The 16,585-nt window shown below is 42.2% G+C and overlaps 1 protein-coding gene across 2 annotated transcripts in view; it reads right to left on the reverse strand.

Moving 5' to 3' along the window:
• Nucleotides 1-16,585, reverse strand: part of LOC144203873 (contactin-associated protein-like 5) — a 152,283-nt gene that overhangs the window by 39,875 nt on the left and 95,823 nt on the right. For both annotated transcript variants that reach the window (XM_077727429.1, XM_077727428.1), the window contains exons 11-13: nt 14,879-14,985; nt 12,017-12,136; nt 8,988-9,188 (exon numbers count right to left, since the gene is read on the reverse strand). In XM_077727429.1, the coding sequence (XP_077583555.1) occupies nt 8,988-9,188; nt 12,017-12,136; nt 14,879-14,985 (428 nt within the window). The remainder of the gene's footprint in view (nt 1-8,987; nt 9,189-12,016; nt 12,137-14,878; nt 14,986-16,585) is intronic.

A 16,585-nucleotide genomic window follows, 5' to 3' on the forward strand; every position in this document is an offset into this window, starting at 1 on the left:
ATACATGGTCTGCAAGAAATGCAAGGTTATGCGAATGCTTTCACATTCATTTTTTGGGTTTTAAAATGAAATGTATATTAAAAGGATAGAAAATCTGTTTAGTAAAAAGTTGATTTGGTAAAAAGCTTTGGATTTGGGAATAGACCAAAATAGTCATTTTTGAGCAATTGTGGATTTCAAAGGGCTCTTAGTTAAAGGAAACTAGCTTTTGGAGGATAAAATAATATTAATACTATTTCAGAATATTTTGATTGTTCAAAATACTTTAATCCAGGAGGTTGGCTGGTTAAAGAAAAGGCCAGGATGACAAAATTTACAATATTATGGTATATTGGTGACAATAAGGTTTTTAAAACATTAAAGGTTGTAATTAGGAATTGCCTAACAAAAGGTTGATTTCTCTAATTTAATTGTTGTAGATTTTTGTTTTGGTAACAGGCTATGGGAAATGACTCTTGTCTTAAGTAAACATCATATGAGGTGATTTACAAGGTATATAGTAGGTATTGAATTATTTGGCTGTTAACGACATCAGATTGGGAAATTTACAATGCAATAGTGGCATGATAAAATTCATGGCATTCATCCAAATAATTAGGTGAATTGTAGATAAAATAATTGGTTTAGGATGAGTATATTTTCCCTAAGAATGGAGTAACATGGAATGTTTTTCAAAGTGCACTTGAAAGAACATTGTCTGTTGTCCTGGCGGGAGGAAATATGCTTTGTCACAGGTCATATTGATGACTTTAGGGATATTACGGATTGGATAAGCATTGGTCAATTGATACAACCAAATAACGTTGCTTTTTACTGCTTTAAGGGCATGCAAATTGGTGAGAACTTTAGCAACGATGGGGTTAATACGCCTGAATGTTACAGTGATAACGAGTGGCAATAACAAGCTTAGATAAGGGAGGGAAAGGAGAAATTCTCCAAATTCCACAATCTGGCCCAACAAAGATCGCAGGGCTTCTGGAGTCAATCCCAGCCTGACTGGGTACGGCCTGAATTGCTAGCCAGCCAATCATTGCAAATACACTTCATTTTCAATGGTTTTCTGTGGGTACTACGGTTTCCTCCCACATTCCACAAAAAAATCACAAAACCATAGTAGGCTTGTTGTACACTAAATTGCCTCTAGGTATGGCTGTGAGTGTGAATGCTTGTCCGTATCCTTGTGACCTACGATCGGCTGGCCACCGATTCAGAGTGTCCCCTGCCTAGTGCCCAAAGACAGCTGGTATAGGCTCAGCACCCCCTGCAACCCTTGAGAGGATACGTTTTTCATTTTATTTTTTAATTGGTGACAGTGAAAGAGTTGAAATAGACAGTACACACGTTTGTATGTCTAAACTGAAAGAGTGAAGGGCATCCAATGTCAAATTCCTAAAGGACATCCCTTAGCGCAACCCAGTTGTTACATGCACAAGGACAAAAAGGCAAAAGATCAGCATGAAAACCATCTGGCATATTACACAATTTCATTAGAAATGAAAGATTGAGTCCTTCTTAGAGAAAATACTGAATTTCTTCGACTCATCTCATTTTCTGAACCGCTTGACCCTCATTAGGGTTGTGGGGGTGCTGGAGCCTATCCCAGCTGACTCCGGGTCAGAGGCCGATGGCAGGGCACAAGGAGACAACCATAAACACTCACACCCATACCTAAGGGTAATTTCATTTGTCTAATCAGCCCACAATGCATGTTTTTGGAATGTTGTAGTAAATCGGAGTACCCGGTGAAAACCACACAGGGAGAACATGCAAACTCCACACAGATTGGCGTGATCTGGATTTGAACCCAGGACCCCCGAGCTGTGAGGCCAACACACTAACCACTCACTCCACCGGGTCAATTTCTTCTACTTTCAGCTATATTTTCTAGATACAGTATGTATGAATATTCTCGATGGCATGTTCTCCTCGGGTGGGTTTTCAACGGGTACTCCGGTTTCCTCCCACATTCCATAAACATCCATGGTAGGCTAATTGGATGCTCTAAATTCCCCCTAGCTATGAGGGTGAAGGTGAATGGTAGTTTGTCTCCTTGTGCCCTGTTATTGGCTGGCCACCAATTCAGGGTGTCCCCTGCCTTTGGCCCAAAGTCAGCTGGGTTAGGCTCCAGCACTCCCTCCTACCCTAGTGAGGATAAAGCGGCTCAAAAATAAATGAATGAATATGTATTGTCCCTTTCAAATGCCATTCATTTTTTTTCACATAGTTTAAATTTAGAGGCAAATACTGAAGATCCTTTTAACAGTACTCAGCATGTATGCACAAGGTTTAAATGAATGCATTTGGACAGGAGCTATGAGATCTGGAACGCTTAAAGTTTAACATCCTTCACTGGTTTCATTTTCTCATGAAATAATAATACTTAAATGCAGTTAGAAGTCTTTGAGAGTAAGATCTGGTTCATTTTAGCATTTTGGGCCATCTAAAGTGACCATGACTCCACCAACAAAAGTTGTGTTTGTAGAATGCTGTGCTGTGTCCACCACAAAAGCTAGTGATAGGTAACTAGCTACCTGCTAGTGTAGCTTACTGATGTAAGAGCCTCGTTGTAAAAAAAAAAACTTTCATTGTCTCTTCCGGGAGAGTTTCGAATGTGCGGCCACAATCATCGCTACATACTAAAGTCTGCATTAAGCCGGTATGCAGGGAAAAGCCCATTAACCCTCTTGTCACTAAACATAATCAAGTGTCACGTGTGACGGTGCTCTCTGCCCATCCAGCATGCATTAGATTTGCATTAAGCAGCACATTTATGTATGGCCACAAAAGTCATATTAGTCTAAGTCACACAGCGGGTCTCAGACTCAGGCAATTCTTTCTGATATCACCTCTAAATAGGATGCAATGATCTATGACTAACAATCTAATGCCTTATTTAAACCACGGTGAAAAAAATGTCCTTTGTAAGAAAATGGCAAAATGGTAAAAAACAGAAAAACAATGTATGTGAACAACATTAGCATGCAATCAACTGTTTTTGCTTCCTATGTTGGAAATAAAAAATCCTTCAATGGCTTTACCATGGGCTGCCATCCTTGATTGGCTTGAGTACTTGGACAATGTTTTAAAAACACTAATCAGACCTCCGAAAATAGCAAAAGGGGACAATCAATACTTCCTGCAAGAGATGCCGTCATGACCTTGGAGAGACCGCAAATTAATGGATGAGAAGCTAGATATTTTTTGAGCAAGTGCTGCTCCAGTCTCTGCTAGTAGAGCCTGTGGGGTATATCACTGACACAATCTGGTTTTCGGTGGTTATAACATCCTTGAATTATAAACTGCAAACTAATCAGTTACATGCGTGTCATTCTGTTGGATTTGTAGTTAAGATGTTGACCTTTGGGTGGTGATCAAAGAGTCTGCTTTTCTACTTAGGAAATGAACTGCTCACCTCGACCGAATAAGTCAGGTAAATGAAACCTAAATAGCTTCCAACAAGGGAATAAAAATCCATGTAATGTCCCAGTGATTGAGGGTAACATGATCATAGCCATGGAAAATGGCAACTGTCTTGAAAGTTTTGTAAAATTTTGAAAATTTGTACCAGAAAAGAAATAGCGCTCACAACTCCCCATCAACATCTTCCTTGTGCGCCGAAAACCTCTCTTTTGGTGCTTCCTGAAGATTCCATCGATAAACCATTGCCTCTCGAATCTGATGAAAAAGACTTGGACTAAAGATACTAATAATCAGTTTAAAAAAAAAAATCAAGCAACAGGCGGCTAGGTGGATTGACTGGTTAGCATGTCATTCTCACAGCTCTTGGGTTCAAATCCGGTCCACCTGTATGGAGTTTGCATGTTCTCCCAGTGTGGGTTTTCTCCGGGAATTCCGGTTTCCTCCCATGTTCCAAAATCCTGCATAGTTGGCTGCTTGGAAACTAAATTTCCCCGAGGTATGAGTATGATTGTGAAGGGTCGCCGATCTTTTGGTCGCCGATCTTTTGATCACCGATCATTTGGTCGCCGATCTTTTGGTCGCCGATCTTTTGGTCGCCGATCTTTTGGTCGCCGATCTTTTGGTCACCGATCTTTTGGTCGCCGATCTTTTGGTCGCCGATCTTTTGGTCGCCGATCTTTTGGTCGCCGATCTTTTGGTCGCCGATCTTTTGGTCGCCGATCTTTTGGTCGCCGATCTTTTGGTCGCCGATCTTTTGGTCGCCGATCTTTTGGTCGCCGATCTTTTGGTCGCCGATCTTTTGGTCGCCGATCTTTTGGTCGCCGATCTTTTGGTCGCCGATCTTTTGGTCGCCGATCTTTTGGTCGCCGATCTTTTGGTCACCGATCTTTTGGTCGCCGATCTTTTGGTCGCCAATCTTTTGGTCGCCGATCTTGTGGTCGCCGATCTTTTGGTCGCCGATCTTTTGGTCGCCGATCTTTTGGTCGCCGATCTTTTGTTCGCCGATCTTTTGGTCGCCGATCTTTTGGTCGCCGATCTTTTGGTCGCCGATCTTTTGGTCGCCGATCTTTTGGTCGCCGATCTTTTGGTCGCCGATCTTTTGGTCGCCGATCTTTTGGTCGCCGATCTTTTGGTCGCCGATCTTTTGGTCGCCGATCTTTTGGTCGCCGGCCTTTTGGTCGCCGGCCTTTTGGTCGCCGATCTTTTGGTCGCCGGTCTTTTGGTCGCCGGTCTTTTGGTCGCCGGTCTTTTGGTCGCCGGTCTTTTGGTCGCCGGTCTTTTGGTCGCCGGTGTTTTGGTCGCCGGTCTTTTGGTCGCCGGTGTTTTGGTCGCCGGTGTTTTGGTAGCCGGTGTTTTGGTCGCCGGTCTTTTGGTCGCCGGTGTTTTGGTCGCCGGTCTTTTGGTCGCCGGTCTTTTGGTCGCCGGTCTTTTGGTCGCCGGTCTTTTGGCCGCCGGTCTTTTGGTCGCCGGTCTTTTGGTCGTCGGTCTTTTGGTTGCCGCTCTTTGGTCCCCGTTGATCGCCGGTCTTTTGGTCGCCGTTAGGGTTAGGGTTATGGCTGTCAAATTGACTTAGATATTAAACCCTAACCCTTTCCCTGACCCTAACGGCGACCAAAAGAGCAGCGACCAAAAGACCAGCGACCAAACGTCTGGTCACGCCCACCTCTGGCCCAAAGTTAGCGGGATAGGCTCCAGCCCTCTCCACGACACTAGTGAGGATAAAGTGGTCACAGCTTAACTATTTTCATTGTGAATATAGTACTCAAAGTACTGTGATCCTTTTTCACTTTGTGGCTTCAACTTTCGCAGCGTCACTACATCGCCGATTTTTATCTGAGGTTATATGTTTCCACGTAATTTGTTTGTGCTCTGACTCATTTAAAGCTGTCAGATTTCCGTTATACTTGAGCAACCCACATGCTGCAGTTTCCCTGTGTGTCGCTATGGCTAGTATTGTTTAGCAATGCCATAATGCAAATTTTCCTTCACATTTTATAGCCAACTATGGAGGCCATTTTTACTCCCAATTTAACTCTGACTCTTGCAGCTGCACATGGTGTGACAGCCACAACATTAAAATAGTACAATGCTGAGATCTACTCTTCCCATCCATTCACTTCTATATGCGAACATATTCCTCTCTCATGAATTTTACCATAGTCATACCTCTACTTACGAATGCCTCTAGGTATGAAATTTTCAGGTTACGAAATATTTTATATTTAAATGAGTGCTCAATATATGGAAAATATCCAAGTTATGAAATCCCCCAAAATGTAAATGCATTTCCTTATCCGTTATTTTATTTTGAAAATTGTCGCAGATGTATCTATTGTCATTATCCTCCACATCCTATCCTCTACTGGGCTATCATTTCATCACTCTAATTCTATCTCATGTAATGACAATAAAGCATTAAATTCAATTAAATTGGCTCTCAAAACAACCACTATCCATGTTTCAATATTTTCTGTAACACACATATGCAATGTACAAATGCAACACGGCACATATTTTCACACACACACACACACACACACACACACACACACACACACACACACACACACACACACACACACACACACACACACACACACACACACACACACACACACACACACACACACACACACACACACACACACACACACACACACACACACACACACACACACACACACACACACACACACACACACACACACACACACACACACACACACACACACACACACACACACACACACACACACACACGCACGCACACACGCACACACACACACACACACACACACACACACGCGCACACACACACACACACACACACGCGCACACACACGCACGCGCGCACACGCACACGCACGCACGCGCGCACGCGCGCACGCACGCACGCGCACGCGCACGCACACACACACACACACACACACACACACACACACACACACACACACACACACACACACACACACACACTGTTTTGTTATTTAAACTTTAATGAGTCCTAGTACCAGTGTCGAATCATTCTTGCATGCGCCAGGCATGCTCCTGTATACCTCCTGCAATGCTCCTGCGCATGTCCATACGTAACTTCTTGCGTGACACCGTATCACAGCATACATCGTTATAAGGTAGTATTCCCCATACTCCGCTTCTGTTACGTTTTGGGATATTCAAGCCCTTGTTGCTTTGTAAAGCCTAGTTTGAGTCGTTAAAAGTTACCGTCATGAGAACAGCCCATCTCGTTCTATCCTGCTTTCCTGCAAATGGGTCTAACTTCCCCCGATCGAGCCACGACGACGCAGCGCGATCGTAACAGTGGGAGATGCAGAAGGGCCACGGGGGACAATGTATTGATCATGTGACACATAAGGCCGATGTTGCCAGGCTGAGAACGGTAAAATTAAGTGGCATTCAGTCTGTGAGTAATTGCAGTCATCTCCGCAAATTTTAAATCTTTTGACAATAATAAGTTACATATACATATCAAACTAATCCTTTAATAGTCACAAATAACCCCAACCCTGCCCAGTGGCTGTGAGCAGATGCTTTTATTTCTCTTAATTTTGACAAGGCTTTGCTTTTCTTGCCCTAATTTTGGTTTACCGCTGAGAATGTTTTCTTTAATTAAATAGCAAAAACTCGCAGCTTTTGTTCTTTGATTCTAGTTTTGACATGCCAAGTAATGGAGCTGCAATTAAAACCAACACAAACTAGTATAAGAATAATATATTTTCTTGTACACAACAGCAACTGGGGATTTGCACGACGAGCAGAAGAAAAATCTGTTGCAACACACAATATCATTGGGGCAAATGCTTGCCTCAGTACTTGCGCAATGTTTCTAAATATAGCAGTAGGATGTTGGAGGCATTCTTGAATGTAATTACTTCTTTTCTGTCATCTTAACGATGACCGAATGGACCATGCTGACGAACGACGCTCATTACAGACAAGGAGAAGAACACCTGCTACTCCAATTCTCTGCAGTTGAGCATTGCAACACGGACATTAAATTCCTTAAAAACACCTGCATCTTAATGGAACAACAGAAGCTGATGAGAAAGCTGGCAGAAGGAGGTCAAGTTATTCAGGCAACTCAGAAAGCACTGTTTGTTGGACGTGAGCTCAGATGTTCTTGGCACAAGGAGGCATCTGTAAACTCGTCAGATTGGTTACAACAGCTGTTGTTGATTGTCTTTCTTGTAAATTAATGCGCTAAACGTCCATAAAGTTGCATGATGCTGTCCCAGAGCAAGTGTTTGCCTGAAACAGTAATATTCTTTCTGTCTGCAAATTTAAATCAAGCAAGACAGAAAGATATACTGGAGTCAACCCAATGGAGATTTTGAAGTACAACCTGACACACACCTCACAAGCAACCAAGTGACCGCGATTAAATATATACTCTCATAATTCAGAAGAATAGGTTTTGATTTCACCGTAACCCAAGCTTTATTCATGCCTAGTGAAAGTCCAAACAGATATGATTGAGGTGCGAACAAAATAACGACTAAAATGCTACACTTTTGGTTACCGTATTTAGACGCATACAAGTCGCACTCTTAAAATTTTGGAATTTTACAATTTCTTGCATATAAGCCGCCCCCCTCAATTTTCACCTCCATATTTATCGTTTTAATAGGGAGTACAAATTTGAAGGGAAAATCTTGAGAAAAACCGTCACACGTGGTAGCGTTTGATCTCTTTATCTTGTCTTTATTTTGAATTAAATGACCGTATATTGCCACATTGTCTTGCGTCCTGACGTCACGACGGCGCCATTTTGTCATGACATCATCGTGTCATTGTCCTTAACTTGTAGTTTTGTGCATGTTGTGTTTTTATGCGCATATAAGCCATACCCTCGATTCCGTCATAATTTTTTTTTTTGTCCGACAAAAGCAGCTTATAAGCGAGTAAATACGGAAACTGTAAATTGATAGATTGGTCATCATTTACCTCTGGAGCGGTAAGTGTTCTCTAAAAAGTGTATCTTCTGATTTGCTTGGAAGGAATAAAATGTTTCGGGACATGGGACAATGCTTCAGATTGGCTTACACAGGAAGTCGACTGCTAACTGATTGATTATAAATATAAGTATCGCTTGATTGCCGTGGTCTGCTCTACTTCTGAGGAAAATGAATTAATGAATAGATGAATAGAAAGTTACATTGGGAGTGATAAATGATTCAATGGAAGGAAATTGACTTTACAGTTGCCATGTCAATGTTCGCTTTCTTAAGTGGTGTCATTTTTGTAATTAAGCATTACTTTAATACACAGGTCTAAGAAATTTAGGGCTTCCAAGTGCATGTTAGAGGTTAAAAATGACATTATTAAAGAATGCCAAATAGGATGTGATGTACTTTCCAAAATTAAAGCAGCATTTAAGGGCTGTCCAATTTTTGGGCAGTAATAATAATAATTCAAAAAAAGGATTTTTGTGGGCACCTAAATCATCTAAAAGATAACATTTTGGAGAGAGACAGATGTGTGTCTTTTTATATAAGGTTACGTGCATGAAGACAGATGCAGTACAGTACATTATAATCTGATCTATATACCTTTTGTGTTGAATAGACGGGATCTCTTGCAGTTGTAAACCACTTCCTGTTGACAGTGTTCTGACCTTGACACAATTCTGTGCAGTTGTTCTGGCAAGGCGCCATAGTCAAACAACATGATGTGAGGTCTATGCAGCAATGAGGCCTGGACTCTGACATGGGTGGTGCTGTTGTGGGTTAACACTGTCCAGACTTTCTCCTCTACAAAAAAAAAAATCTTAGAAAACAAGCCTTTTTCAAAGAAATTATAAACATTTTCCCAATACAGTAATACCTTGACATACATGTGTCTCAACACAAAGTTTTGCCTTAACGTACGAGAAAAAACAATTGAGATATGAGCATACGAGACACCCAGGTGGCTGAGAGGCAAGAGGCTGCTGATGATAACAGTCTTTCTCGCTGCAACTCCCTCCTGTAGATATCTACAAACACTGGGTGGAGCGTTATCCTATTGTGAGGACATTAATGAGCGTCATTTTCGTAATTTTTTTTAAGCACAGACAAAAGCAAACAACCCTATTTAGGTTTCTTTTAAAAACTTCTAATGGTGAAGGTGAAAGCAACGCAAAAAGATTCAAGACAGAAGAAGAAAAGTAAAAGAACGAAAACAAATATAGAATTAAGTTTAGTGTTAGGTAATATTAAAACATATTTTTGTGTGTATCGTAATTTAAGTCCATTCAAGGTAAATGTATATTATTTCACGATCGCGTTGCTCTCTCTCCTTCCCTAATTCCCTCCCATCCCCCTTGCCTACTCCTCTTGTACTGAATAATGTCTTATTCCAATGTTGAACATCATAACAACTAGATAGTTATTTTTTTAATCTTTAGATGGTTAATTAAAAATAATTTTTAAAAAAATCCATTGTAATGTTGTGTTTTTGGTGTTTTTCAGTGGGTGCAAAATAATTAATTCATATTTAGTTAATTTCTATGGGAAAAGAATAGAAATAGGAGTAAATCGCCATATGACCCTGGTCCCGAACGGATTAGGCTTGTATCTCAAGGTATCACTGTATTCAAATAGTACATTCTCAAAGCAGATTTTGTATTCTAGAATAACAATTAAATCACTGCAGCAAGTCTGACTCACCAAGTAACTACTATTAAATAATTAACTTTCTGACCCAGTGTTTTTTTAATCTAAGTGGAGTGAAGCTGTGTGTTTGATAAAGCTCCCCTTCAAGTGTGATTACTGAGCTCAGATTCACCATCTAATTCTGCAGTCCACTCGTAAATTAATTGGTCATGAATCTTGTAATGACTACCAGTAGAGAAAGGTGTTGAGGGAACTGACAGATGTGGTGCATATTACATTGTCTTTGGTGAATTGTTCTCACCCAAACCCAATCTCTGGGGATGGCATATGGCTGAGGTGTAGCATAGCATGTTCAAACTTGTTCACAACATCAGTTATCTTTGAACATTTCAAATACTGACTCAGGTAAGTAAAATTACATCCCAACTACTTAGAAATCCAACCAATCATAAAAGTGGATTTAAATCCAACAGATAAAAAATAAATATTTTTTCTGGTGATGGATACCAGTATTAACAAATGTTAAATTGGTACACGTGGTCTTCTGTGGGTCTAGTCAGAAACAAAAGTTTCACGTATTTATTTTCAGACTGCCCAAAATTGGAAACGTAGGGTTATTGCATTTTTCACAAAGTTTTACAGGACAGGATCAGATGATATCTCTAATAATACATAAGAACATCTGAATATCATCCTGGATATATTTATAGAACCATCACCATAAAGTACTTGCAGTCGGGGTTGAAGGATAATGTTGTTTCGTAATGCACGACTATCTCAGCCTCACAGAAGAGGCCCATCTGTGCATTCGGTGACATTTACCATCCGTGCAAAATCTAATTAATTCCCTTCTGCACCTGTCAGTACCCCCGCCCCTGCGATCCTCACCAAAACAAAAGAAAATAGCAAACAAACAATAGTTCTAACTAAGTGATCCTTTGTTTGTTCAGTAAATTAGATGACTAGTTGTCAGAAGCAGCTCGTTTGTCCCTCCTGGCTTGCCATTAGGCTAGAGGAGCTGCAAGTGATTCTTGATTACTTCCTGATGTGGGTATTCAAGTACCACGGAAGTGATAGTCATTGTCAGATTGTACTGCGTGATACTGCAGTCATCATTGCAATGGTACTGTTCTCCATGCTCCGTTTTTGTTTCGGATTGCACACATCCTTGTTATTTTGTAAGGCTTCTTCTAAATTATTAAAATAAAAAATGCAACGCTCTGCCCAGTGCTCATAAAGACATTCCAAGAGGGAACGTGGGTAGACAGACAGTGCCCATGATGTTCTTATGAGCAGCCTATCGCGTCCGCTGTATGCTTGTATATATAAATTCTATAAATGTCTCGTATCTCAAAATAAATATTTGCTTGAAATTTTACTCTAATCTCAAATTACTTGGATGTCGGGAGACTTGTCTGTCAAGGTAATACTGCATAGGGGTGATACTGTGAAGTATGAATGTATTTTATGCTTATTATTGTCTTTTGGTTTATATAGTGTAGTCACTAGAATAGAATTTTGCATGACCCAGTGGAAACTTCCATCATGACACCTTTTAGTTAGGGGGGTGTCATCTATCACGACACTCCCATTTCTTTGTTCACTTCTTCCCGCCTATAGTTTGTTCCTAGGTCACATGACCCTTTGTTAATAAAACTAGCTCAACTGTTGGAGGTAGGCAGGGATTCAAACTGGTCAGGCTGGGGGATGGACTCATCTCCAAGCGCTGGCTACTCCCGACCCCTCCCTCAGCTGAAGTCTTTGAAAATCTCATCAAGCCGACTCTGCGTGTGCTACCTCTGATCCGAAGTTATTGAATGTATATGGTTCTAAACCTGACAGATACAATCAAGTAGTTTCATGACACTTCGTTCTTTTTATTATTGACTTAGAATTTCTATCTAATGGTTCTTCTGAAGATATTTATTGATACTTGATGAATTATTCATTAGGATTGATTAATTATCTAATCTTGGAGACCTCACCTGTCATGTTGCAGTACACATGTGTGGCCTCTAGTGTTCCACTCCCATCTGGGTCGATAGAATAGAAGCCCGAGAAGCCACCTGTCAGCTTGTAGGCCTCGCATGATGACTCATAGATAGCTACAAAAGGGGAACAAATTTCAACCGTAAATGTCGTATTATAAATTAATAAAATATATGATCAAAGGATTTTATGACCCTGATATGCTATGATCGACAGTTTCCTGATCTATTTCTTTTACAGGTACTTTGTGGCTGACCTCTGTCTTTATGTGCTCCTTAAACAAGGTGGGTTCTGCAGATCAGATACACTGTATGCGAAAATTAACAACATGAACTCATAAAGCTACAATTCAAATCACGTCAGAATATCCGTTAAATACAGTATATTCACAGAATTACAAACAACTCAGTTTTTCAAAATTCTGATCTTTAAGCTGACGCAAAGTGAAACTAATATTTCAGTTTGGTAAATTATAGTCTTGCTATTTTATTTTTTATTTTCAGGAGTAGGATCCTCCTTGATTTGACCCTCATGACAGTGTGTTCTGTCCACAGGTGTAACTTGACCTCGAATATTATGCTAATTTTTTTTGGTAGTTATTTGGAGGTTATGTAGGCATGCGTCTTCCTTCCCCAGTCAGTTTGTTTCGTTGTGATTAGTGGCTCCGAAGGCGGGGACCCGGACCGGGGCCATAACAGCGGCTCCGACAGCGGAGGCCATGGTGGCCAGGAGGGCGGGGACCATTAAGGCCACGACAATGCGGATGGCAACGTGGACAGAGGCCTTGACAGCCACAACTACACACAGGACTGCCAAGTGGACTGTGTGGATGAGTGTTTCCTATACATATAGTTCGTATACATCAGTGATTTTCAAACTTTTTTGGCCACCGCCCCCTTCACCGCCGGGCCAAAATGCCAACGCCCCCCTCTTTACCCCTTTCCAACGAACGAAGCTTAAATAAATAGAAGACAGGCGCCTCAGATATTATTCGCTAATTTCGTTTCTTTTAATAGACCAATGCGCAGTTCACCTCGAATCATAAAAATTGATAGCTGATGCATTAAGCCGGTCGCTGTGCGCATACGTCTGTGGTTAAGCGTTGCCGGCGCGCTATTGTGTGCTCCTCTGCGGCTGACTGGATGGTGGTGGTTTCCCCAGTCGCCTGCATCGACGATAAACTCGCGACAATTAGTGATATACGGTATATGCGCGCTGCTCGTGAGCGCTCGAGCAGACAACGTTTCTTGTTTCAATAAAGCTTGTTTTTTGTCGACTTTTTATTACAGACAATCAATTTTTCCGGTCTTTCTACAAACACCAACGTCACATTTTACTGTAATTGCTCCATCGCCCCCTTCACTATTTCAACGCCCCCCATTCGCCTGTTTATTCGTCAGCGCCCCCCTGAAAGTTCACACCACCCCCCGGGGGGCGGTACCGCCCACTTTGAAAACCACTGGTATACATATATACGAAATATACATACAGTGAACAACAGTGCATAATGACAGAGGTGAAAGTGAACACAGGGAATTTTGTTGAAGAGCCTGACATCTGATGGTATGATGGATCAAAAGAAGTTCTCCGTCTTGCATTTAGGGTGAGGCAGTCTATTGCTGAAAGAACTGCGGAGGGACTCCACAAACTCGGGCAGGGGGTGGGAGGTTTTGTCTATGTAGGACACTATCTTGGCCAGAATCCTCTTCTCTCCCACCTCCTCTAAAGAGTCCAGTGGACAGTCCAAAATTGAGATGGCCCTCCAGCTTAATTGCCTGTTCCTGTCCATCTCTGTGCACCCGCATCCCCAACAGACCACTGCATAAAACATTTTAGATGCCATGACAGTGTTATAAACTGTGTATGTATGTATATATATATATATATATATATATATATATATATATATATATATATATATATATATATATATATATATATATATATATATATATATATATATATATATATATATATATATATATATATATATATATATATATATATATATATATATATATATATATATATATATATATATATATATATATATATAGTCTCAAAGTCTCATATATGTCAGTCTCAAAGCGGACAAAGAAACGGTTCAGTTCCTCAGCTAGGGAGGCATCTGCGTTAACAGACATAATTGTCATTGTAATTGGTAATATGTTGTATTCCCTGCCACATCTTCTCTGGGTTATTTTCTGTAAAGTGCTCCTCAATGTTCCTTGTATATGCAGGCTTGGTCTTTTTAATGCCTCTTTTCAGCTCTGCTCTGGCAGCGCTGTATTGTACCTTGTCCCCTGACCTGAAGGCGAAATAGCATCCGGTTAGCTAGCGATACTGCGGCATCGGGGATTTGCAGGTGTAGACACATTTCCGTGATGAGAATAATGTTGGAGTTCCTGATAAAGCTGTTGGCAGCAATTTTGTGGGTGTTGGATCTGGCGTTGGTCAAAAAGATACTCCCTTAGCAGCTAGGTCCGCCCGGCATCCACACTTTTGCTTTCTTTCCCTTTGCCACCTCCGACGTACTCCGAGAGCCATGGAAATCATGGAGGTCTCAAGATGTCCTCTGGGATATCGTAGGTCCGTTGGTAGTTTGTTGTGATGGATATATTGCATCTCCTTCTGAGAGTAATTAAAACCTGGCAACTGTAGAACAAATTTGCCTCATAGATGTTAGTAAAAAATGAACGACACCAAACTGGAGAGCATTGAGCCGCTGCACCTGTGCGCGCCACCATCTTGGAATCAAGATAGTTTAGTTAATATTAATCATAAGGCTACAACAGTGATTGAGAATGTAAGTTTTAGAAGGTGGCTATGAAGGTGATAAATATAAAACCAGTACTCACAGTCATGACAGGTAGCCCCTGAGTATCCTGTTCCGGAACAGTCACAGGAGAAGGTGCTCCATGTCTGTGAGCAGAGACCACCATGCTCACACTTGTTGGGAACACACCTGCCACAACAACACTTTGAGAAATTTTGGGAGCACCTTCCTACATAAATTATTATTATCATTATTATGATTATTCATTCATTTGTTATCTGAAACGCTTATCCTCACAAGGGTTTTGGGGGATGCTGGAGCCTATCCAAGCTGACTATGGGCACAAGGCAGGTGACACCTTGAATTGGCGACCACCCAATCGCAGGGCACAAACAGACGGACAACCACTCAAACGCAGACTCATACCTCAGGGCAATTAAGAGGTACTCGGACGTTTACTCGCCGGGCGTTTGGACACCCGGACGTTTGGTCACCCGGACGTTTGGTCGCCCAGACGTTTGGTCGCCCGATTGTTTGGTCGCCCGGACATTTGGTCGCCCGGAAGTTTGGTCGCCGGACGTTTGGTCACCGTTGGTCCCCTGTCTTTTGGTCACCGTTGGTCCCCTGTCTTTTGGTCGCCAGTCAAAGTTTAATATCTAAATATCTACTGTTGATTCATGAGAGAGTGTTTAATATCCAAGTACTGTTTAATATCTAAGTACTGTTAAAACCAGCTCTCAAAATTATATTCATTAGAGTTTAATATCAAAATGTCTACTGTTGATTCATGAGAGAGTTTAATATCTAAACATCTTGCGACTCTTGCGAATAAAATTTTGAGAGCTGAATTTAACGGTACTTAGATATTAAACTCTCTCTCTCTGTCAGGAGTGGCTCGGTTGCCCCTGCTGGCGTGATGTCATTATTGTTTTCAGCTGTGTGTGATTATGGGTTGTGTTGATTATCGTCGGATCGACTGGTTGTTTCCTCGTTGTCATGCTTATGCCAGTTAACGCCACGCCATGCTGCATCGTGGGATATCATGTTTCATTTCTGTAGTAGTAAGTTGTTTCAAGCCCAAGTTGTTTTATACATTTTGCCAAGTAATTAAACCAAGGAAGGAAATGCAACGGAACGGCGTCCCTTTTCCTTCGGCGTCTCAACATCTGGGTAAACTTTCCCCGAGCGCCACGCCGTAGAGCGAAGCGGAAGGAGTGCCAGGACACTCGAACCGCTGTCCGAGCTCCTCGCCCGACCTCGTCCCTCCAAACTCCTCGCCCGACCTCGCCCGTCCAAGCTCCTCGCCCGACCTCGCCCATCCAAGCTCCTCGGCCGACCTCGCCCTTCCAAGTGCTCCAAGTTACTCGGTCGACCTCGGCCTTCCAAGTTCTCCAAGTTACTCGGCCGACCTCGCTTTTCCAAGTGTCCCAAGTTACTCGGCCCACTTCGCCGTTCCATGTGCTCCAAGTTACTCGGCCGACCTCGCCGTTCCTAGCGCCCCAAGTGACTCGTGCGACCTCGCCGTTCCAGTTGCCCCAAGATACTCCCCGGACCTCGCCGTTCCAGTTGCCCCAAGATTCTCGGCCGACCTCGCCATTCCAGCTGCCCCAAGATACTCGGCCGACCTCGCCATTCCAGTTGCCCCAAGATACTTGGCCTACCTCGCCGTTCCAGTTGCCCCAAGATACTCGGCCGACTTCTTCGTTCCAGTTGCCCCAAGATACTCGGCCGACCTCGCCGTTCCAAGTGCCCCAAGATACTCGGCCGACCTCGCCGTTCCAAGTGCCCC

This window comes from Stigmatopora nigra, chromosome 11, assembly GCF_051989575.1.
Source record: "Stigmatopora nigra isolate UIUO_SnigA chromosome 11, RoL_Snig_1.1, whole genome shotgun sequence".
Lineage (NCBI taxonomy): Eukaryota > Metazoa > Chordata > Actinopteri > Syngnathiformes > Syngnathidae > Stigmatopora > Stigmatopora nigra.